This window comes from Anabrus simplex, chromosome 1, assembly GCF_040414725.1.
Source record: "Anabrus simplex isolate iqAnaSimp1 chromosome 1, ASM4041472v1, whole genome shotgun sequence".
NCBI classification, from domain to species: domain Eukaryota; kingdom Metazoa; phylum Arthropoda; class Insecta; order Orthoptera; family Tettigoniidae; genus Anabrus; species Anabrus simplex.
In genome coordinates, this window is record NC_090265.1 from 1,173,929,105 (window position 1) to 1,173,952,149 (window position 23,045).

The window sequence follows — 23,045 nt, forward strand, 5'->3', positions numbered from 1 at the left end:
AATATCAAGGACAAAACGCTTACGGTTGACGCCCATTATACACTTTCTACTATAATGCTGAAACTGTCCTTTAGTCGGCCAGGTCGCCAAACTTGTTGTCGAATGAACCTGCTGGACTGGTAGCTTCTCCACCATCATTCTAAACTTCGTTGTCACAGGACGACTTGAGAGATTTCTCTGCCTCCATCTGGTAGCATCTGTGTGTGTGTGTATTGCTGCAGAACTGAGAACACAATCTAGGCGCAATATTTTCAAATACAAACTTTCTGCTACAGTATAGTCTAATATCGTTCTAGAATTGTAATTATTTTCTTCGCCAATATGAGGTTCATTACTTTGTAGTGCCTACATTGGCCTGATGCATTTCTTGATGGATGTGCGGTACTGTAGTTCCTTGGGCCACAGAACGGAGGAAAATGTAGCTTCCACCAAACTGTCTAAGGCCTGTGACAGCATGGACGCTACTGGGTAATGATGTTCAGAGAAGGCCCCGATTTACAAATGGGCGGACTGGGCATTTGCCTTGGGCGCCAGTTTTTGTGGGGCGGCGGCCGGCGGATCGATTAATTATGGCCTGCGTGAAATACGTCTTAAATTCATTACACTCAAATTACTTTTACATTCCACAAATTATTCCAAATATTTTATTAGCCTATATAGAACACTTTAAACTATTCTAACTTTAAAACCTGAATTTAATCTATATATTTGAATTTTATGAAGAAAATGTGTCTTATTTCTAAAATTATTTACTAACATACAAACTATCGAACTGAACCAACGGCTTTTTAAATTAAAATAATAACAGTCTGATTCTTATTTGGCTGTTACCTTTATTTGTATTGATAAGTTTAATTGCCAACGGCCGTAGCCGTGTTGAAACACCGGATCCCGTGAGATCTCCGAAGTTAAGCAACATTGGGCCTGGTCAGGAGTTGGATGGGTTGCCACGCGCTGTTGGTGGGTGGTAAGGGAATGGAGGAGCGGAAAGGAACTGGCCACCCTACCGCACGTAAACTCCGGCTCAGGAACACCTCTGCGGAGGCTCGGACCTGCCTTCGGGCAGAATAACCCCCTTAAGTTTAATCATGAGAATTGACTGTATTTGCATAATGTGCTGTTTTAAAACACATAATCTTGAAAATAATATTTAATTTGTAAACAATTATCTTCTGGAGGAACAGGAAAACGAACTGTCGGGGGGGCGGGGGGCGGCGGCTAAATATTGTTTGACCAGGGCGCTAACTACTTGAAATCGGGGCCTGGTTCAGAGTGTGACTAATGCGTCTGGATGTCATGAAAGATGTTCGTCTTAGGGCTGCAATAGCACTTTTTGGTCCAGTGAGGAAAGCAATGCCAAACCGCTTTACTCCTAATCATGTCTTGTACTCCTCATAATGGAATTCTTGCATTAATATGAGCAACTTCTTTTCTAAAATGTGTATGTCACGTAACGAAAACTTTTTAAAATGCATATAAAGTGCAATCTTGAATTACAAAGTATGAAGAAACTCTTCATGTAATGGAGCTGAAAACGCAGTACTGGTTGATAAAGTTCGAACATGTCAGAAGACAAATGGGAATCGCACCTCCTATTACAGGTTATGCGAAAAGCACGCCTCGTGTCGTACGGTCGTATTGTGAGAAGCGATGGACACTCGATGGCAGTGAAGTCCCTCCAGTATGATGCGAGAAGAAATCGACTCGTGGTCGTTCCAGCAAACGATCTATTCACCCGTAGGCGACCTGCGCGTCGTGATGAGGGTGAAATGATGATGAAAACGACACATACACCCAGCCCCCGTACCAGCGAAATTAACCAATGATGGTTAAAATTCCCGGTCCTGTCAGGAATCGAATCCGGGACCTCTTTGACTAAAGGCCAGCACGCTAACCATCTAGCCATGGAGCCGGACAGGAGAAGATAAGAAAAAGGAGAAGAATGACGTAATTATGGATGTGAAATTATTTCCTTGTGCGATGCTAATAGTGATATTGAAACACGAAATAAGAAAGGTGCTAGTGATATTAGCATAACCTCTTGAATGTCACGAGGATGGATATGTTTATTTGCATTCCATTAGATGGGCATTGTTGTCATTCAGTTCTTGCGGCTTTGTTGTGGTGGTCTTTCGCAATAAACCTGTCCATAGTACCCAATATTTCTTTAAAAACGGGTTCTTATATTTAGGTTATCTTTAAATGTCAAATCTTGAATCTAACCTGCCTTAATGACCTTGCATGCTAGGACCTGAAAACGATCAGGAAACCAGATGTTTACGTAGTTTGTGACTCAGGCTGTCTCACCATTACGTATTCTCTGTATACTTCATCACTTCCTCCAGGACATTGTTGGGCAGTGGCTTAGGTGAAGTTCCGAGGCACCTATACCAACTCTAGAACGAAAGAACTGTAGACTCTGCAACAACGAATGGTACAAGGAATGGTTTACAAACCATGTAAAAAGATGTAAATCTCTGTGTGCAAATGGACGGGAGTAATAGGGAGAGAAAGTGTCGTCGAGTAAATGAATTCCTGTACGAGTGTAAATGTGAATAATGCAATTATTGTACAGTATATATTAGCTTAGTACGACTGTGAAGCAACTAATGTTCATCGGGCTTGCCCATTTTCACTAGACGATCCATAAAATGTGTGTGATTTGTGGATAATAATAATAATAATAATAATAATAATAATAATAATAATAATAATAATAATAATAATCATCATCATCACGAAAACGGCGTTTGATGCTTATGTTTTTCGGGATATTTTTTTTTCTTCATTCAATTCTTCGACAGTTAAAAATCTCAGATTTACGTAAGTAGGTGAGTTCCATAAGTTTAACAGTTTCGCTAAGACTTACTTGTTTCTTTGATTAGAAAATGGTGTGACCGAGTGAGTTGGCCGTGCAGTTAGGGGCGCGCGGCTGTGAGCTTGCATCCGAGAGGTAGTGCGTTTGAACCCACTGTCGGCAGCCCTGAAGATGGTTTTCCGTGGTTTCCCATTTTCACACCAGGCAAATGTCGAGGCTGTACCTTAATTAAGGCCACGGCCGCTTCCTTCACATTCCTAGGCCTTTCCTATCCCATCGTCGCCATAAAATCAATCTGTGTCGGTGCGACGTAAAGAAAAAAGAAAGAAACTGGCGTGGCTCGCGCAGGAAAGGACAATTTTGAACCACAAGTTAGTGAGGGCAAGAAATTATGGGGCAACTACTAAGCTTCTAATAGATCGTATGTTATATTCATTGTCTTGAACATCTAGAACATGTAGCTCTAGATGTGAAGAGGGTGAAGACCGGTGTCGGCGCATTGCCTTCTCCTGTCGAATAACACCAAGGAGTCTACTCAAGGCTTAACGTCGGATCGCGTAGGGGTATTTCAGCCATCTTGACAAAGAATACTGCAGTGTATTCGAAACGTACGGAATGTACAGAAATGAACAACATGGTTCAACGTGGAAAAAGAAGAAGCAAATAATATTCTGAATAAAAAAATAAGGTTTCTAGAAGGAAATCATAATTTAATTTCATCGATTGCAAATGTTAAAACATTTAAGCCCTTTAGGCTGTTTTCAATGGTGAAATTACCAACGTTTCGCCCCAGTGTAGCAGTGGGCTCATCAGGTGGATAGCTACACCTTTCCAAGACGCTGGCGGCTAGTACGCTGTTACTTTGTCCTACACAAGAGGCTGGTAATTTTACGATTGAAATAAGCCTAAAGAGCTTAAATATTTTTTTATATACTGAACGTTTTCGTCAGTTAAGGCAGTCTGTTTTTAACTCGCTTTTTGTTTGTCACTGTACCCACAGTTTTTAATGTACATATGTTTTTCTAATTTCATAACGCGTTGACACTCCAGGAAATTGTTTCCGGAATTCTCTTCTCACTTCCCCAGCAGATTTGTGCTTAACGAATCTCCAGCACACGAAAATACGCTGTGATAATTCAGAAACCATGAAACGCAGTACACCTATCGATTACTGCTGTATAAGAAGCGATCACGCTGTACGTTGTACGGAACCGCAGACTATACTGCTAATAATAAGAGTTGGTGTCTGACATTTCTTAGACGGAGGCCCGTTTACTGCCTGCCGAGGCGGGATAAAGGGAGTGGCTGTATGGTTGCTATGGAAACGAGGGAGGGGCGACTGCGGTTGCCATGGAGATAAAACTTCACGGCAGCTCGTCTTGCTGGGAGTTGCCAAACCTGTCAGTGTCACTGATAAGAACCTGATTGTTTGTATAAGAGTGATCGCAAATGGGACGACACCGCCTGGCCAGGTAGTCTACAACAGATCACAGCGGTCAGAATGAAGGAGGGAACAAGTGAGCCGGAAGCGAGGGGTAAGAGTATGTAGAAAGGAATGCTGGAATGTGGCAACATCGTGAAATGGCACGTGCAGTGCTCCTCCCTTCAACCTTACCTGTCAGACGCCAACTTTAGTAAAGTCTAGTATAGCTGAGACCGACATCACTGGGCGACCTACTGTATATGGGTCAAGCAGCTGTTGCGTCATCCACTCGCCCAGACACAGCACAGGAGTAGCTGGCAACTCAACAGGGGTTCACACTGTACAAAACTACCCTTGATTTTACGGCAAACTAATTATTACAGTTAAATTAAGGATATGTTATTCGATCGTTCAGCTAAGTATAATGGAAATCTGGTCCAACCCAGACGGTTCCCTTGCAGGCGCGATGGCTTTGAGGAATTATTGGGTGGTGGTGGGGGGACATGATTAACATGAGCACAGGCATGTGAAATGAGGAACAACTATTAATGCAAACATTCCATTATATTAAGAGTATTCCCAAACAAAAAAAGAAGAAAAAAAAACGGACAATAATAGAACTTGTTTCTCAAATTCATTTTTGAACGAGTCTTACGGAGCTTTCCATAATATTCACGAGTAAACAGAAGAATAGAACTTGATTCATAAATAAATATTTCCAAGAAATGTTTTATGTACGAAAAACCAAACCAAACACCATGACACTACAGCCCTTGAAGGGCCTTGGCCTACCAAGCGACCGCTGCTCAGCCCGAAGGCCTTCAGATTACGAGGTGTCATGTGGTCAGCAGGACGAATCCTCTCGGCCGTTATTCTTGGCTTTCTAGACCGGGGCCGCTATCTCACCGTCAGATAGCTCCTCAATTCTAATCACGTAGGCTGAGAGGACCTCCAACCAGCCCTCAGGTCCAGGTAAAAATCCCTGACCTGGCCGGGAATTGAACCCGTGGCCTCCGGATAAGAGGCAGGCACGCTACCCCTACACCACGGGGGCCGGCTTTTATGTACAAAGCTATCAAAAATAGTGGAACGCTTCATAAATACATTTTTTGAATAAATGTCCCATTACTGTAGGCCTACACATATTGTTCATTTCATGTTACGAAATGTGAAAAGCTCTACCACCAGTTGTACGGCCTGAATAGTCTCCATTGGTAAATGCAGGTCTCTGAAGGAATGCCCCCTTTCTAATCTCATTTCATGTTTTAAAGCCAGCTACCACCTTCTCCAGATTTAACGCCTTAGCAGCCTCCGAAAACTACCGAACTGCACGTTTTAAAGAGGCATGATATCAAGGAGCAGAATTATTCTTTGGTGGGGGGACGACGACAAAATGGCACTCTGCCCCCTAAGATCATTGGGGTGGGGGTGAAAACGCCTTCCCCCCCAAGTCGGCGCCACTGTTCCCTTGTTAGTAAACTACGATTCTGAAGAATACACGTCAAAAAGTAGTTAGTGGGACGTGGGCAATTTCTTCTACATTTCATTGTAGTCTTTTATGTTGTTCCGATATGCAGACAGCTGTATTGTGTACTGACAGTCGCATTTTGTAAAAAAAAAAAAAAAATGTATCGGGTAAATAATAAGCAAGTTACATTACTTTGTTATAGCTGTATCACGTTATCCGGGGACGATGATACCCCCATACAGGATTTCAACATCTTTCGTGCGTCAGTTTTTTATAGTTCAACTGTACATTGATTCGACTGTAACTATACAGCCTGTCTAATTGAGATAAGTTTTCTACCGATTTTTTTTTTCCAGCTCTTCCCCGGCCCAGACACGATAACTATGTCCACTTCTTATTCTGAGATCGACACTGTATATGTGGTTTAAACCCAGTTTTTCGATCAAATGCCCTTCAACCATATATGGAAGGATGCATTCAGTATTGCGCGTTTCTGTGGAGGTTGGTAGTGTGCAAATGAAGAATTCTGTATTAATACAAAACACTAACACCCAACACCCGGGCCAAAGAAATTAACCAGGTGTGGCTAAAACCTCTGACCCGTCCATTACACTTTATCAACACCGAGTCCGTGGACAGTGCATGTTTCATTCTATGCATGTGCCAAGTTCAGTTCTTCTTCGCACTCTTGAGTTTTCTCTTTGTTCAGGTGCCGAATCCCGGAATGTGACGACATCAATGGGACACAGTTATATCCTCACTGGCTGCGATACGCCGTGCCGTTCGAAAACCGGGGAGGGCAGAACTCACCTAGCCGCTGTCTGCGGTACGACAGCAACTACAACCAGAGCTCGACGTCCTGCGATCATGGGATGTTCGTCAACAGCACGATCCGCTGTCACGAGTGGGTGTACACCGAGGATGAGTCCACCATCGCCAGCGAGGTAAGTCCTTTATTTCCACACCTGCCTACAGAGCTGAGGGCATGTCACGGACCTATTCGAGTGATATAGTGCTGTTCAGGGGCGTAGCCAGAGGGGGGTTAGAACCCCCCCCCCCATTGAACTTTCACAAAAAGAAAATAAATTGAAACTGACAGTAAACAATAAACTTCTTTTATGTGATCAAGATAAACTCCCTGCAATCTACTGCTTGTTGAGAGTGTTTGCCACCCTACCTGTCACCACTGCAGCCAGTGAGAGATCATTTTCAACATTAAGACGCCTTAAAACCTACCTCAGAAATACCACAAGTGAAAATCGACTCAACGGGTTGGCTCCCTTGAACATTCACAGAGACATAGTTGTAAAACCAACAGATGTGTTAAATTTATTTTCTAGGAAGCCTCAAAAATTAGATTTTAGATTGTAAACTGAACATACCGTTTGAGATAAAACTGCTGACCTCGATCATATTGTTCTTGTTCTGTATTTTAAAGTAAGAATTTTGTAGTGTATTGCAATCTGAATATCACATACAGTAATTCAATCTTGTATCAGTATCCTTATGACAGTCATGCATGCGCGTACCAGACACGCACAAGCACAAGCACTTTCATTATGTTATATCTTAATTTTGTAACTGTAACCCCACCATTGGCCGATCCTGGCTACGCTACTGGTGCTGTTGTTTCTGTTGAATATTGAGGTTTCAAACATTGCAGTTATCAGGACTGTCGACTTAACAAGCTCTTCTTGGGTAACCCGTTAAAAAAAAGCATACTGGTCGGGAAGACTAAAACGTAGGTTTAAAAATAGAGTTCATCCCTAAATTTAGTGGACTGATATCAGGTTTGGAGTCCTGAGATGAACAATGTTGTCAGTGACGTAACTGCTGTGGCTCATAATCCTGCAGTGTAAGGATGTGGAGGGGTGGGGGTGAGTGCCTAGGTCTTCTAAGGAGCCCTAAACTAATGTGATCAAACCTCTCAAGGTTTTAGGTCTCGGTCAACTACATTAGAGGGTCTACTTGATAGTATGAAAGAAAACAAAAACGAACAAATAATACACTTTTCCCTTTACGAAAACCAAGTGATCATGCATATGTCTCTCGAACATGACCATCCATCAACGGCTGCTAATTTCAGCTGACCGCCATCCATAAGACATAGCCTACGCGTTGCTAAGTAACATTGGCCATCCCATCCCATCCCATCCCATCCCATCCCATCCCATCCCATCCCATCCCATCCCATCCCATCCCATCCCATCCCATCCCAGCCTGCACAGTTGCTAGAGTGACACTTTACGTCACACATTTTGTGAAGATATTTTTCGTAACGTAAATTTTCAGATGATCGCTAGCCATAAGACATATTTATGTTAAAATACAATCACAATATCCAGACCATCATAAAACGTCTTTCAGCATGAGCAACATCTGCAACCTATACCGGTTGGAAGGCTTCTCTTCTAAGCATTAAAGTGTAAACAAAAATAGTTTCATCGGAACGTATCACACATTTCCAGTCTTCTCGAGTGAATTCTGTTGGTGCGCTCTGCGCTGGGCTGTCATCGACTGTCTGGATAATATCTGGCGGAATCTCAAAATAATAATATGAGCTGGATGTTGCAAGTGTAGGTATTATACTTTCTTAAAACAGTAAAAAATGAAAGTACGGTGAATACCGGGCAGAAACCGTTTACACAGAATACTTGAGATAGAGCAAATGTTACAATGCTACGTAGGCCTGCCCCGCAAGTCTTTCTAACGATAGCAGTATACACAGCTTTGTGTACGCAGATGTGATGCTGGTAGACCTTGTAGTCTATCTGATGTATATGTGAATTGGTTGTCGCTTGTGGTTACGTGTTTCATGACGAGTGAGTGGGTATTTTCCATCAGCTGCCAGTTAGTTTGTTTGTTAAAGCGTTCTCACACCCATGATATTGTGTCTGTATTGTTCCTCCAAGAATTAAACAGTTTTTTTCCAATAATTAAACATTGGAGGACCCTTCACCATAATACTTGAACAGTGGGACACACTTCTCCCAATAAATTGAACAGTGAGGCACTCTTTTCCCCGATAATTTAATAGCGAGACATACTTCGGCCCGATAATTGAACAGTGGGAGCCTCCGTGGCTCAGACGGCAGCGCGTCGGCCCCTCACCGCTGGATACTGTGGTTCAAATCCCGGTCACTCCATGTGAGATTTGTGCTGGACAAAGCGGAGGCGGGACAGGTTTTTATCCGGGTACTCCGGTTTTCCCTGTCATCTTTCATTCCAGCAACACTCTCCATTCTCATTTCATAGCATCTATCAGTCATTACCAAATCACTTTGGGAGTGGCGACCCCATCGTACTAATAGCCTACATATGATTCATTCATTACATCCCTGACCCGGTCAATAGCTGGAAAACAGGTTGTAGGTTTTCATTCAATTGAACAGTGAGAAACACTTTTCCCTGATATTTGAACAGTGAATCACTCTTCTGTCTAATAAATTGAACAGTGAGATACATTTCTCCCTAGTAACTGAAAAATAAGGCTTCTTCTCTCCGATAATTGAACATTGAGACACACTTCTCACCAGTACTTGAACAGTGAAATACATTACAATAAACTGAACAGCGAGATACAATTTTTCCGATATACTGAACAGTAAGGCAAACTTCTTCTCAATTATTTGGGGGAGGGGAGGGGGGGAGTCTCTCACACTCTTCAACCCGAGATGAGAAAACTCTCCCACTGTTCAATTATTAGGGAGGAGTTTCTCCCTTCTTAAATCTGCGCTGAGAAGTGTGTCCTAATCATCAATTTGTGGCGAGCAGCAGGAAACACTTTTTGGCACTAATTAAACAACAGGGGCCCGATCTTTATGATCTTTTTCTTGTTGATCCTGTTGGGAAAATTATGAGTTAGCATTCTTGGAACTCTCCATTTTCAAACATGATGTCGTTGGTAGCACTTAACAAAGTAAGTTGTTAATTCAACCGTAGGAGAAGGCGTGTTATTATGGTTGTAGTGCGAGTTTCAAACTCGATTACGTTACGCTAATATTGATTCTTAATCGTGTATATCACTGATAACGAATTTATTGTTCCTGGTGATCCAGAAATTTTCTGCGATAAGATGTTGCCGGTAATTCACTAATGTCAAATCGCTCACTACGAAACAGGTTTCACCGGGCGAGTTGGCTGTGCGGTTATGGGTGCGCAGCTGTGAGCTTGCATCCGGGAGATAGTGGGTTCGAGCTCCACTGTCGGCAGCCCTGAAGACGGTTTACCGTGGTTTCCTATTTTCACACTAGGTAAATGCTGGAGCTGTATCTTAATTAACGCCACGTCCGCTTCCTTCAAACTCCTAGGCCTTTACTATTCCATCGTCGCCACAAGACCTATCTCTGTCGATGCGATGTAAAGCAAATTGAAAAAAGCAAAACAAATCATCTCACCTCATTGCTGGGCCCACACAACAGGAAACGGGATTAAGGTGTAGGCAATTTATAACTGTTAGGCTTTTGTCAAGTATAATTCTGTTATCATGTTTTTTCTTTTTCAGATAGTTTGTACATTTATTTATTCAAAATTAGTTTCGGTGGACTGAGGATCCTAACAGTTATAAATTAACTGAGTCAAAATTGAAAAGAGATGACATCAGATATCACAAAAAAGTAGACTTAGAGGTAGTAGTAATAGTATAGAAAAATGTAATACCTCAGTAGCCATATTCTAGTAGTCTCCCTCTCCGAACCTCTTGTTACCTGTTTCAAAACAAACTGACTACAAAGTATTGCCATTGTTGATTTCAGTGGGACATCACTTGTGATGAGAACCAGTGGAAGCTGACCATGGTGGGCACCGTCAATAGTATCGGCTATTTCGTGACCACACCCATAGCAGGCTATGCTTCTGATAGGTAAGTGTTCCTCTGGCATGCAATGAGATTGAATTGAATTTATGTTACAATTTGTCAAAGAGACTAATATACCGGGCGAGTTGGCCGTGCGTGTAGAGGCGCGCGGCTGTGAGCTTGCATCCGGGAGATAGTAGGTTCGAATCCCACTATCGGCAGCCCTGAAAATGGTTTTCCGTGGTTTCCCATTTTCACACCAGGCAAATGCTGGGGCTGTACCTTAATTAAGGCCACGGCCGCTTCCTTCCAACTCCTAGGCCTTTCCTATCCCATCGTCGCCATAAGACCTATCTGTGTCGGTGCGACGTAAAGCCCCTAGCAAAAAAAAAAAAAGAGACTAATAGCCCCTTAATATAACACCTTCATTGAAAAACATACACAGAGCAATTATTGCAAAAGAAAAAAGGAGAAAATTAATCTAAAATCAGAAGTTTGAAATATGAAGAAATAATACACAGTGGTTGACCTTAGGTATTACGAAGATTGAAATTGGTTAACTTGGTTGCAATAAGGAGCTATGCTGATGATTAACAAGGGGTTAGACTAATTACTTGGGGCCGATGACCTGCGATGTTAGACCCCTTAAAGCAACAAGCATCATAATCATCAAGCATCTAATTACCTGAAATGCTGTCAAAGGAAAGGAATCCATTTACAGTGGAATGACATTACTAAGATTAAACAAAATAATACAACACTTAATAATAATCATACGGCCTCAGCTTCCGTGCAGACATATTAACTTGACGCCATCTGTCTGTTTGCTTATCAATTTCGACGACCTGTTCTACGTTAGGCCCACTAGATGGCAGAGTAAACCGAATTTCTCTTGGGCGTCCATGGCTGAGTTTCAGTTAATTGTCGGGTAATCACCAAATGTGTCACCGGAGATCTTTTACATGCCGACATCGTACGACATGGAGTGTCGAATGGGACATTTTTCCGCCCTTCAAAAATCCAACTACCTCTGCCGGGTTTGAAATCGCTATCTTGGGATCAAGAGGCCGACCACTGACCCACAGAGGGAGCTGCTATTATTATTATTATTATTATTATTATTATTATTATTATTATTATTATTATTATTATTATTATTATTATTATTATTATTATTATTTTAGTTATGTTTGGGCCTACTATGGACCACGTGGTTCTTATCTCTAGCAGCTTTCTTCTTTGACCAGTATTTCTTCATTCTTGCACTGTGAATGTCTTTTCGCTCATGAGTTCATTTCATACCTCCTCCCGGACGTAGTGTTCTTTCTGTTAGTGACTGGAGAGAGTTTGATGTTCTGATCAACGTTCTGTACCTATTCCTGTCATAGAATTCACTGGGAGCAATGTCCAAATTGAAGGTATTTTCTGACAAGTCTTGCCCACTTGGCATTAGTCGCTTTCCCTCTAGAGATGGTGTGGAAGATTCTGGAGGTGAGCCTCTGATTGTCCATTCTCATGACATGACCATAGAAGTTCAATCTCCTTTTCCTCATTGATTTTGTAATGCTCTCCAGTTGTTCGTACAGTTCGTTGTTATGCCTGATTCTGTACTTGCCTCCTTCTTTAATAAGGCCCATGATTTTTCTTTAGGATCTTCCCTTCCTTCAACTCCAGTTTTCTAAGTTGCCCTTTTCTTACCATGTTTAGGCATTCTGAGGCTATAGTACTGACGGTACTATTATTTCGTTCTTTCTTAATCGGTTTACACTCCAGGGTTGGTTTTCCTTCGGATTCGGCGAGGGATCCCACCTCTACCGTCTCAAGGGCAGTGTCCTGGAGTGAGACTTTGGGTCGGGGGATACAACTGGGGAGGAGAACCAGCATCTCAGCCAGGTGGTCTCATCTGCTATGCTGAACAGGGGCCTTGTGATGGATTTGAAGATTGGAAGGGATAGACAAGTTAGAGAAAGAGAAGCGGCCGTGGCCTTAAATTAGGTACCATCCCAGCATTTTCCTGGAGAAGTGGGGAACTACGGAAAACCACTTCGAGGATGGCTGAGGTGGGAATCGAACCCTCTCTGTTCACTTGACATCCGAGGCTGAGTGGACCCCGTTCTAGCCCTCGTACCACTTTTCACATTTCGTGGCAGAGTCGTGAATCTAACCCGGGCCACCAGGGGATGGCAGCTAATCAAGCTAACCACTAACCGCAGAGGCGGACCATTATTATTATTATTATTATTATTATTATTATTATTATTATTATTATTATTATTATTATTATTATTATTATTTTACGAAAAATAGGTGTCCTCCAGTCCCCACTGCCATTCTGTATGTAGATTAGCACAAACTTGAAGGGTACTGGACGTATAGAACACCTACTGTTTATGCAAGTCACACTACATAATTATAGAGCGGGCTGCGGGATTCCAACCAATTAACTGCATCCATATCCAGGCCGTGCTCATTTGTTCTTCATCGCATCGAATCTCGACAAACGCTTATGGGATTTTTGAAATGAAAAGTCACGTCAGATTGCTCGTTAAACGTGATTATGGCCACATAATCGACAGTCTGACAAAGCTGCAAGATTGCTTATGTACTTGTTTGTTTTTTGTTGTTTTATTTTTACAGTATCATCCAGAGATTCATGTAACGAGGACAGCTACGAATATCTCCCTCCTATTATTGAAAGAATGTTATAAACTAAAGAGCTTGTTCAGATACATTTATTAATGTGAAATCCGCTTCTTGTTTGATCTCGGTGCACCTATAGCACAGATTATGATGATACCCGTCATTTTGTGGGTGCAGCTGTAGGTGGTAGTGAAAGGACTAAAATTAGAACATTTACATATTGACGAACTCTTTTACATGCGTGATGGTTAAATACATTGTTCTAAAAATAGAGGAATAGAACCTTTGTGAAGAAAACTGTAAATTATTTTCTTCAAAAGTGTGGGGTAGTAGTTTAGTTCATGTAAAGCAGTTTCGTTGGCATCATCTCTTTCAGTAAGCGCCCGTCTTCATCAAATATGTCTTCTCTACCTGGAAGGATTTTTAAATATTGATAGAGCCGAGGCTCTGCCGCTGAAGCCGCCACTGATTAAATGCATCTTCTTGTCGTTGATTACCGGCACGTTAAAGAAATATGTCCGTATGTATGCCTACCCCTTAGTTCAGTTTTCTGACGTGGGGTCGGCGATGAGGTAATAATAATAATAATAATAATAATAATAATAATAATAATAATAATAATAATAATAATAATAATAATAATTTCGTGTGGCTATTTGTAGCCGAGTGCAGCCCTTGTAAGGCAGACCCTCCGATGAGGGTGGGCGGCATCTGCCATGTGTATGTAACTGCGTGTTATTGTGGTGGAGGATAGTGTTATGTGTGGTGTGTGAGTTGCAGGGATGCTGGGGACAGCACAAACACCCAGCCCCCGGGCCACTGGAATTAACCAGTGAAGGTTAAAATCCCCGACCCGGCCAGGAATCGAACCCGGGACCTTCTGAACCGAAGGTCAGTACGCTGACCATTCAGCCAACGAGTCGGACGGCGATGAGGTGAGGTGGGTGTGTTTTACGGCCGGATGCGCTTCCTGACGCCAACCTCGGTTGAGGAGCTAATGAAGATGAAATGAATGAGGAAGAATGGAATTGGAAAACTATTCTCAGGGCAGCCGACGGCGGGCCTCGAACCCACTCGTCTCCCGAATGCAGAGCTTGGCTCAATAGCCGTAGCGCGTTAACATTCGTGGCCTCTCCGTTCTGTTTAGTTAGTTAGTTAGTTAGTTAGTTAGTTAGTTAGTTAGTTAGTTAGTTAGTTAGTTAGTTAGTTAGTTAGTTAGTTAGTTAGTTAGTTAGTTAGTTAGTTAGTTAGTTAGTTAGTTAGTTAGTTAGTTAGTTAGTTAGTTAGTTAGTTAGTTAGTTAGTTAGTTAGTTAGTTAGTTAGTTAGTTAGTTAGTTAGTTAGTTAGTTAGTTAGTTAGTTAGTTAGTTAGTTAGTTAGTTAGTTAGTTAGTTAGTTAGTTAGTTAGTTAGTTAGTTAGTTAGTTAGTTAGTTAGTTAGTTAGTTAGTTAGTTAGTTAGTTAGTTAGTTAGTTAGTTAGTTAGTTAGTTAGTTAGTTAGTTAGTTAGTTAGTTAGTTAGTTAGTTAGTTAGTTAGTTAGTTAGTTAGTTAGTTAGTTAGTTAGTTAGTTAGTTAGTTAGTTAGTTAGTTAGTTAGTTAGTTAGTTAGTTAGTTAGTTAGTTAGTTAGTTAGTTAGTTAGTTAGTTAGTTAGTTAGTTAGTTAGTTAGTTAGTTAGTTAGTTAGTTAGTTAGTTAGTTAGTTAGTTAGTTAGTTAGTTAGTTAGTTAGTTAGTTAGTTAGTTAGTTAGTTAGTTAGTTAGTTAGTTAGTTAGTTAGTTAGTTAGTTAGTTAGTTAGTTAGTTAGTTAGTTAGTTAGTTAGTTAGTTAGTTAGTTAGTTAGTTAGTTAGTTAGTTAGTTAGTTAGTTAGTTAGTTAGTTAGTTAGTTAGTTAGTTAGTTAGTTAGTTAGTTAGTTAGTTAGTTAGTTAGTTAGTTAGTTAGTTAGTTAGTTAGTTAGTTAGTTAGTTAGTTAGTTAGTTAGTTAGTTAGTTAGTTAGTTAGTTAGTTAGTTAGTTAGTTAGTTAGTTAGTTAGTTAGTTAGTTAGTTAGTTAGTTAGTTAGTTAGTTAGTTAGTTAGTTAGTTAGTTAGTTAGTTAGTTAGTTAGTTAGTTAGTTAGTTAGTTAGTTAGTTAGTTAGTTAGTTAGTTAGTTAGTTAGTTAGTTAGTTAGTTAGTTAGTTAGTTAGTTAGTTAGTTAGTTAGTTAGTTAGTTAGTTAGTTAGTTAGTTAGTTAGTTAGTTAGTTAGTTAGTTAGTTAGTTAGTTAGTTAGTTAGTTAGTTAGTTAGTTAGTTAGTTAGTTAGTTAGTTAGTTAGTTAGTTAGTTAGTTAGTTAGTTAGTTAGTTAGTTAGTTAGTTAGTTAGTTAGTTAGTTAGTTAGTTAGTTAGTTAGTTAGTTAGTTAGTTAGTTAGTTAGTTAGTTAGTTAGTTAGTTAGTTAGTTAGTTAGTTAGTTAGTTAGTTAGTTAGTTAGTTAGTTAGTTAGTTAGTTAGTTAGTTAGTTAGTTAGTTAGTTAGTTAGTTAGTTAGTTAGTTAGTTAGTTAGTTAGTTAGTTAGTTAGTTAGTTAGTTAGTTAGTTAGTTAGTTAGTTAGTTAGTTAGTTAGTTAGTTAGTTAGTTAGTTTCAAGCGACTGTACAGATTTTAGGAAATCAAAGCACGGTAAACCTTAATTTATACTACATTTTTACGCAGAAATTGAACCCAAAAGTTTCCGAACAATTCCAGTCGTGGCAAGGCCTCCGCATTATGCATGGTATAGTAGATGTTGTTGTTGACATCCAACATCTTCAGTCCTTCCACCAGAGTTACAGGTACAGGTACCCAAAAGGATGATTGGTACAATTATCCCCTCTTCACAGTGTCATAGTCTTTGTATACGCTCCACCAGTGACGTATACTTTTTGATTTTCTCGGTATACTTTTCATGGAGGTTCCCGATGTTCGGGACAGCAATATCGATCAGCGCGACACATTTTGTTTCCTTCTCTCACACCATTATATCCGGTCTGTTGTGAGTAGTCGTCTTATCCGTGATAATTGTTCGGTCCCAGTAGATTCGGATCACATCATTTTCGAGTACGTTTTGAGGGCTGTACTTAAAAATAGAGAAGTCTTTCCTTAACCGGTTTGTATTTAATAGCAAGTTCTTCTTCTTATTATTAAATGTGAAAAATATATATATTTTTTGCTTGCATGGAGGGTAGCTGATGTCTGAGCATGCGATACTGAGAGAAGAGCTCTGCTACGCGACTAGCTACAGTATTACCCACTAGTTATCTCGCATACTTTCGAGGGGTCGAAGTCCCACTCTTTTAGGAAGAAAATGATTTTATTATGCTCCTTTATGTGAAAGTTACATACAGTTAGCAGGTACCAACACTGGTCTACTTTGTAATTGTGGTTTGAATAACTGAGAAACTTAGAGAATATACTGGTCAAGAAACTACGAAGGCTGCCTAGCTGTGGTGGTAAAGGCGTGCCCATTTCACTTAGAAGAACGTGATGTTTGACTCCCCATCTGGGAGTGAGAACATTGAGAAACGAGACTGCCACTTCTAGAGAGGTACATGGCTTCGGAATTCACTCAGCCTACACGAGTACCGGTTTATGTCCTTAGTCAAAGGCGGCTGGGCATAGAGCTAACAACTCCAAACCACTAAATTACGAGTAAAGTAAACGCCTGCTCGTTCCACTCCTCCAGAGGCCTTCATGGTCTATACTGGTATAGCGTGGATTTCTTTACAGGGGAACAACAAGATAATATATTCGTGTTGTCGTGAAAGCTAAATATTCAATTCTAATGGCCCACAGCGGACGACTAGTGCATTTTACCGTTGTGCTGACAGTAGTGCGAGACCTGGAGCTCATATCCCTGCCAACAAAACAAGAATGACCGAGGCCACCGTAGATCGATCAGGAGAGCATCCGACGCGAAATCTAAAGATTATGGGTTCGTTTCCTACCCGATGTTCGGTTGGCTATTTTTGTTCTGTACTTACCATCTCTTTAACATATACGATACATACTCGACAGCACCTAATGAGCTGAAAGTCAGTTTCATGTACAGGATGATCACAAAGTTCCATTACCCCCTATGTATTAAATAGATGGTAATGAATTGTTGTGTCTTATTGTTGTGGGATCATGGCAGAGGACAACTTTGAGGTAGTGTGACTATTTGTTATTATTTATTCCAGGGTGTCTGAATGTACACCATCGTTTTCATAACGGAGTATGGTTCTCCTCCATGTACGATGTGAAATTCTCCTCAACATTGCTGGCGTGATGGCAGTAAATGCACGTCAAAAAGCATCCTTAAGTTCATCAACTGTCTGGTAACGTGTGGCACCAACCTCCTGTTTAATGAACCCTCATAATGCATTATCGCAGGATGAGGGATCAGTACTTTGGGGTGGCCACGCCAAAGGCGCAGGCAAATGGACAGAACCACGTCCGATCCATTTATGAGGCAATACCTCATTGATGGGGAAGGTTTCTAAAACCTCTCATTGACTTTCCTGTATGCAGTCGTTCGTGAGCCCACGTGCTCATTACGATCCGTTCCTCCATGGTGTAAATTGACTCATCCACGATGATTTAGATGTATATCAACACCTACAACAATAAGAAACAACAATTCATTAACATCAGTGTAATATAGGAAACACGATCTATGTAATACATAGGGAGTAATGGGACTTTGTGATCACCCTGTACAGTATAGTCGTGAAAGCTAAATCTTCAAATATTCAGTTATAATTTCTTACTGTCCATACGTACGCTTGAAAATCGTACGGTTCGGCCATCACGAGTGATATTTGTCAATCTGTCCATTTCATCATAAGCATCTCTGTCCCCTCTTTGTTACTAGCCTACATAACATAATTAATGTATGAAAGATTAAGTTTCCCAGAAGGTAGCCATAAATTAATTTCAGCGTTTAACCACGGTATGGTAGGAATACCTTAACGTTTTTAAATTCCAGGTTTTAATAGTCTTTAATATATTTAATAGCCCCAGGAAAGAGGTCCTGTACTGCCATAGGTATCTTAGAATTTCAGCTCTCCTGTGTTAGTATTTCTAGATTCGATAGTGCAGCCGTGAGCACGGAGGCGAGCATTTTGTCGATTATAGTACCCACCCCGGCCCTTCTTTGCCGTTATCGATAACCCACATGGGAGCCATGCCATTGCGACGTTCGGCTGCCAGTTCTCATGCGGTTTCCTCCTACATTTTCCAGATTCACTCTAGAAAAATGTTTTTTTTTACTATCCCATTTCAATTTCCAATTTATCTATTTCAATTCTAAACCCTAATCATTGCGATAGCACTCACTTTCGCTGACTAGGAAATTTTAATTGCAGAAAACACTCGCACACATGTACACGGGGTTAATAAAATCAGAATATTCGTAGTCACTTTTTATAATACTCCCACATAATTCCTTATATTTAATCCAATTATTTTGTTGTGGTTGTTTTTTGTTTTTGCACCTTCTTTGTGTGGGTGTGTCAACCACGTAATTGTGGTTTGAATAACTTAGAAAGTTTAGTTTTATCAAAGTATGCAGTAATGTATCCCCGTGATTCTACTACATTTACGTATAATGTGTCTGGCTTCAAAGTTAAATGGTTAGCGCGCTAATCTTTGGTCACATGGGACCCGGATTTGATTCTCGGCAATGTCGGGAAGTTTAGCCATAATTGGTTGATTCCGCTGGCACGGGGGCTGGGTGTATGTGTCGTCTTCATCAATTCATCCTTATCACTACGCGCAGGTCGCCTACGGGGGTGAAATCAAAAGACCTGCATCTTACGAGCCGAAATTGTCTTCGGACACTCCCGGCATTAACAGCCATACGCCCTTTCTTTTTTTTCCTTCTTTGACCTGTAATGTACGTTAGTAATCCTGTGTGCAGGCAACCACTTCTACACTCTCGCTGTGCGAGTAGCGTTTCCTTTGCGCAGTCTCCACTGTAGCGTTTGGGATTATTAAGAAGCCACAAATTCATCATATCATTTTCATTTCTACGGTCTTAGACCCTTTTTAATTATTTAGTTTTATTAAGTGGATTGAGTTTATACGAAATTCTTGGTTATGCATTTGGTGAACTTTTTACAAGAACAAGAATGTATAGGAATTTTGCAATAGTGAATCAATATTTTCACAGGTCGTTATTTTAATAATGGCCCCTCCGCGAGACGTTTGAACGCTGACCTTTCACTACTGCGTCCCGTGTTCATATCCCGGCGACTCCATGTGAAAGTTCTGCTGGGCAAAGCAGACTTTCTCCGGAATCCCTTGTCAATTTAATTCCAATAACTATTTATTATCATTCATCATCGCCCTGTAGGAGCATATCAGGCCTCCTGTCCGTCACGTTCGTATACTTGCTGGGCTCTACTTTCCTGGGCTGCTGAAGACTGATTAAGGAGATTTTCCTTTGTTACATTTATTATGGATGTTTTTATTTAAGTAATTAGTTGTTCTCCTATAGCTTTTGAGACAGTTTGCTTGTGTATTAATAAAAAAAAATTGAGCGAATTGGATGAGAAGAAACTAACGGTAAAACGTGACTACATTCTGTTTCATCAAGGAACACCAAACACTGAAACTAATGGGTAATTCCTTATCGACCGGCTTTCATATTTTCTAGTGTCTTCGTCACATTCAGTTACCGTGCTTATGTAACAGTACATGAGTTTAGGTACTCGATGTATAATGAAGATAATAACTGAGGAATTTATCTGAAAAGAGTCAGAGTAGTAATGCTGCCTTTAAAGGAGAAGTTTACAATCGAGGTCTGCAAAGTCATATGATGTGGTCTGTATTGACGGGTTTTGAAATCTATCGAAACTATTCAACAAATGCGAGGAATGTATTGTACGTCTGGTATATATTCGTAAGCTACGGGAAATGATACTCGTATGGTTAGTCTAAATTGCACTGCATATTCATGGCTACTTTCCTAATATCCCTAGTGATTATAAAATTAAGTTGGCGGGGCTGAGTAGCTTAGACGATAGAGCACTGGCCCTTTGAGCTCAAGTTGTCGGGTTTACTCTATGTACAGTCCGCAGGAAATACAGTTTCGTTTCCCAGAGTAGTTTCAAATTCAATTAGAGTATCATTCAGTAATATCTTACTCTATACTCGATGGAATAGACTGAAACTCGGAGCACGTATGTACGAGAACAGCAATAATATGTCGCTGTTTGGCTCTCCTAAGAATGGATTATTGATATGTTCGTGGCGTGCAAGTTACGAGTTCCTTCGCTGTTTCAACTTTGTTCTGTTAACTCACTCAATTTCCTCTTTCAGACGTGTGATCAGTTACAGAATCTAGTTAGCACATATGGAGGAAGACAAAAATAACTTTCCATTTTCTCTTGCAGTAACGTGGGTGGAATTTTTATTATTATTGGAGCTCTAAATTCATGGACCACAAAACTACGAATATGATGTGATGAATGTACTCGCTATAAAAATATTATGGTTGACAATAATACAACACTTTATCGTTTTCATTAATTAAAAGCCGGGTGGCGTTGTCACAGTCTCCTCATTGATGCGGTTGCGGTTAGAATGTCAGCCAATGCATGAACGATTCTTGAAATGAAGATTCACAACCTTGTGGCTCAGATTTCACGTAAAACTGGAGGTATCGTGGCTAAAATTCTTATATTCTAACAGTCACGTAAAACCACAAGCTTGTAATTTGTTTTATTATCAGTTAATTAATTAATTCTGTTTCTTACCAACTGAGCTACGCATCATTGATGAGAAGGGACAGATATCCGTACAACACAGTTCGAATGTACTGTATATGCATGTAGAGCTCGTCATGTATAGATGCTGAAGTGGGGGAACAGTAGGCTTATTGATGATCCTCTCATGGATGGACTCTTAACGCTGGTCAGAATCAGTGGCGTTTCGTGTATAATTTATAGGTGGTTGAAGTTTATTTTATGTGAGGGTAAATTTTAAATTCGAAAAAAAAAATCTCTTTCCAGAGAAATCGTGAATAAAACATCTGTCTACAGGATCAGTTGCTTTTAACCTTTTCATTATACACATACACCGATTTTCTTTATTCACCTTCGAACTGTTTAGTAGTGTTCAATTTCTTAAACAGTGACAGACTTAAAGCATTTTCAGTGTGTGCCTTCAAGGTTTCGTGCTTTTCTAAAATCCTGTCTGTCAGATTATTTAAATATGTTGTTTTAGATTTGGTCCATTTATCCTTCCCTCCAAACAATAATAATGGAAAACAGCACAATGAATTGTTCTTTTCTACAGACACAAATCCATTTATGTTTATCATAGACAGATGAATTAAACCGTGTCTTCTCTAAGTTAAGTACTGGTGTGGAACATCCTAAATTTTTAATTTCTATCTTCTATTCTGTGGAACGCAAGCTGAAGGCTGTTATCAAGAAATTGGATACCAAATTCATTATGAAAATTCAATTCTTGAGACAGTTGAATTAAATTAGTAGCAACACTACGCACTCCTGACTCCTACCCGCAAGAATTCGGAGTCTTCCAGGGTGCGAAATCGGAAAAAAGTGGTGGTGGTGGTGGTGGTGGTTGGGGGGGGAGAAGAAACATAGGGCTTATCTAGTAATGTTTATTTCAAGCAGTACCTGGCCGGGAAGGGGTATATAATTCCCTTGTAAGTAAATTACGCCCTCCTCTGGAAAATGTAAATTTAAAATATTTTTGTTTTACTTCCGTTGTTATAATAACAATGATGTTCAATGGAATATTATTCCGGGGTTTCAGATGGACTTGCCGGAGTGACATGAAAAATAGGCTGCATGTGCAGAGTTGCCACCGCTGCATTGATTTATTGTTCAAGGTCTGGCAGTCGTCCTATCATTTCTCTATTGTGTGTATTATTGTTTCTATGAAAATATGCACAGTAAAAAACACTGACTTCAGCAATATGTGTTACATTTTCCTCATTTTATAATGAAATAATCCCCCCTGGGCAATTTTAGTGGGGGGGGGGGGCTTTGCGATAAAATCATCGGTCCTCCCTTACCCCCTGGAATTTCGCACCCTGGAGTCTTCTGCGAGCCAGTTTCTCCGGACAAAGCTTTACGACAATGCAGAAGCTAGCGAGATGCGCGCACATGACAAATGAGTGGAGAGTGCAATCTGTCGTTTGGTTATACAGCAAATACGCACCACTCAGCTGAACTGAACAGAAACCATGATGTATGAATGCTTTAAACGAACGAATTACTGTTCAGAAAGAATAAGTTGAAATTTCTTATTAATTAAAAGAATATAAAAAAGTAGTGGTTGCTCAAACCTGCAGCTAGACTAGAAACCGCCACTGGTCAGAATACTACCATTGTCCCCATGAGTGTTTCGTAGACCAAAACTCACAGGTATCGTTTTGAACATCGTTCGTCTCTCGTATATAGCGAGCGCCACTTCAGAGGCGCCCATGGCCAGTGCACAGTGTGACTTTTCACAAAGCTGGACAGCTTAATGTCATTACATTTTTCTGACAGTTCAGCGCTAATAACGTTATCCATGTTGGCAGTTAGTATCCTATTCTCGAGTCGTAACAGTACAGCGAAACTACGCATCTGCCACTCAGCCGAGGACAGAAATTGGTTAATAAATCAATGAGAACTTTCCATTTCGAGTAAAATACACGTGATACAATGTCTTGACGATCATTGGGTTACTGCCCGGTTTAAACGGCATTTATTCCCACAATTAGGTTCATTGTAATCGTAATCGAAAAGCCACGATAGGAATATTTATGCCTCCAACCTATCGAGTTCATTCATATATATATATATATTGTGGTCCTCCGGATAAACTGCTTGAGAAATAAGCTTTCTCATTCTGATTCGGGATACTTGAAGGTGAATGTAACTTTGAGC

General features: G+C 40.5%; 1 protein-coding gene across 2 annotated transcripts in view; it reads left to right on the forward strand.

Annotated features, from left to right (window-relative positions):
• The window catches only part of LOC136877264 (organic cation transporter protein), a 337,411-nt gene that overhangs the window by 258,458 nt on the left and 55,908 nt on the right, over positions 1–23,045 (forward strand). For both annotated transcript variants that reach the window (XM_067151156.2, XM_068228657.1), the window contains exons 3-4: positions 6,419–6,653; positions 10,464–10,570. In XM_067151156.2, the coding sequence (XP_067007257.2) occupies positions 6,419–6,653; positions 10,464–10,570 (342 nt within the window). The remainder of the gene's footprint in view (positions 1–6,418; positions 6,654–10,463; positions 10,571–23,045) is intronic.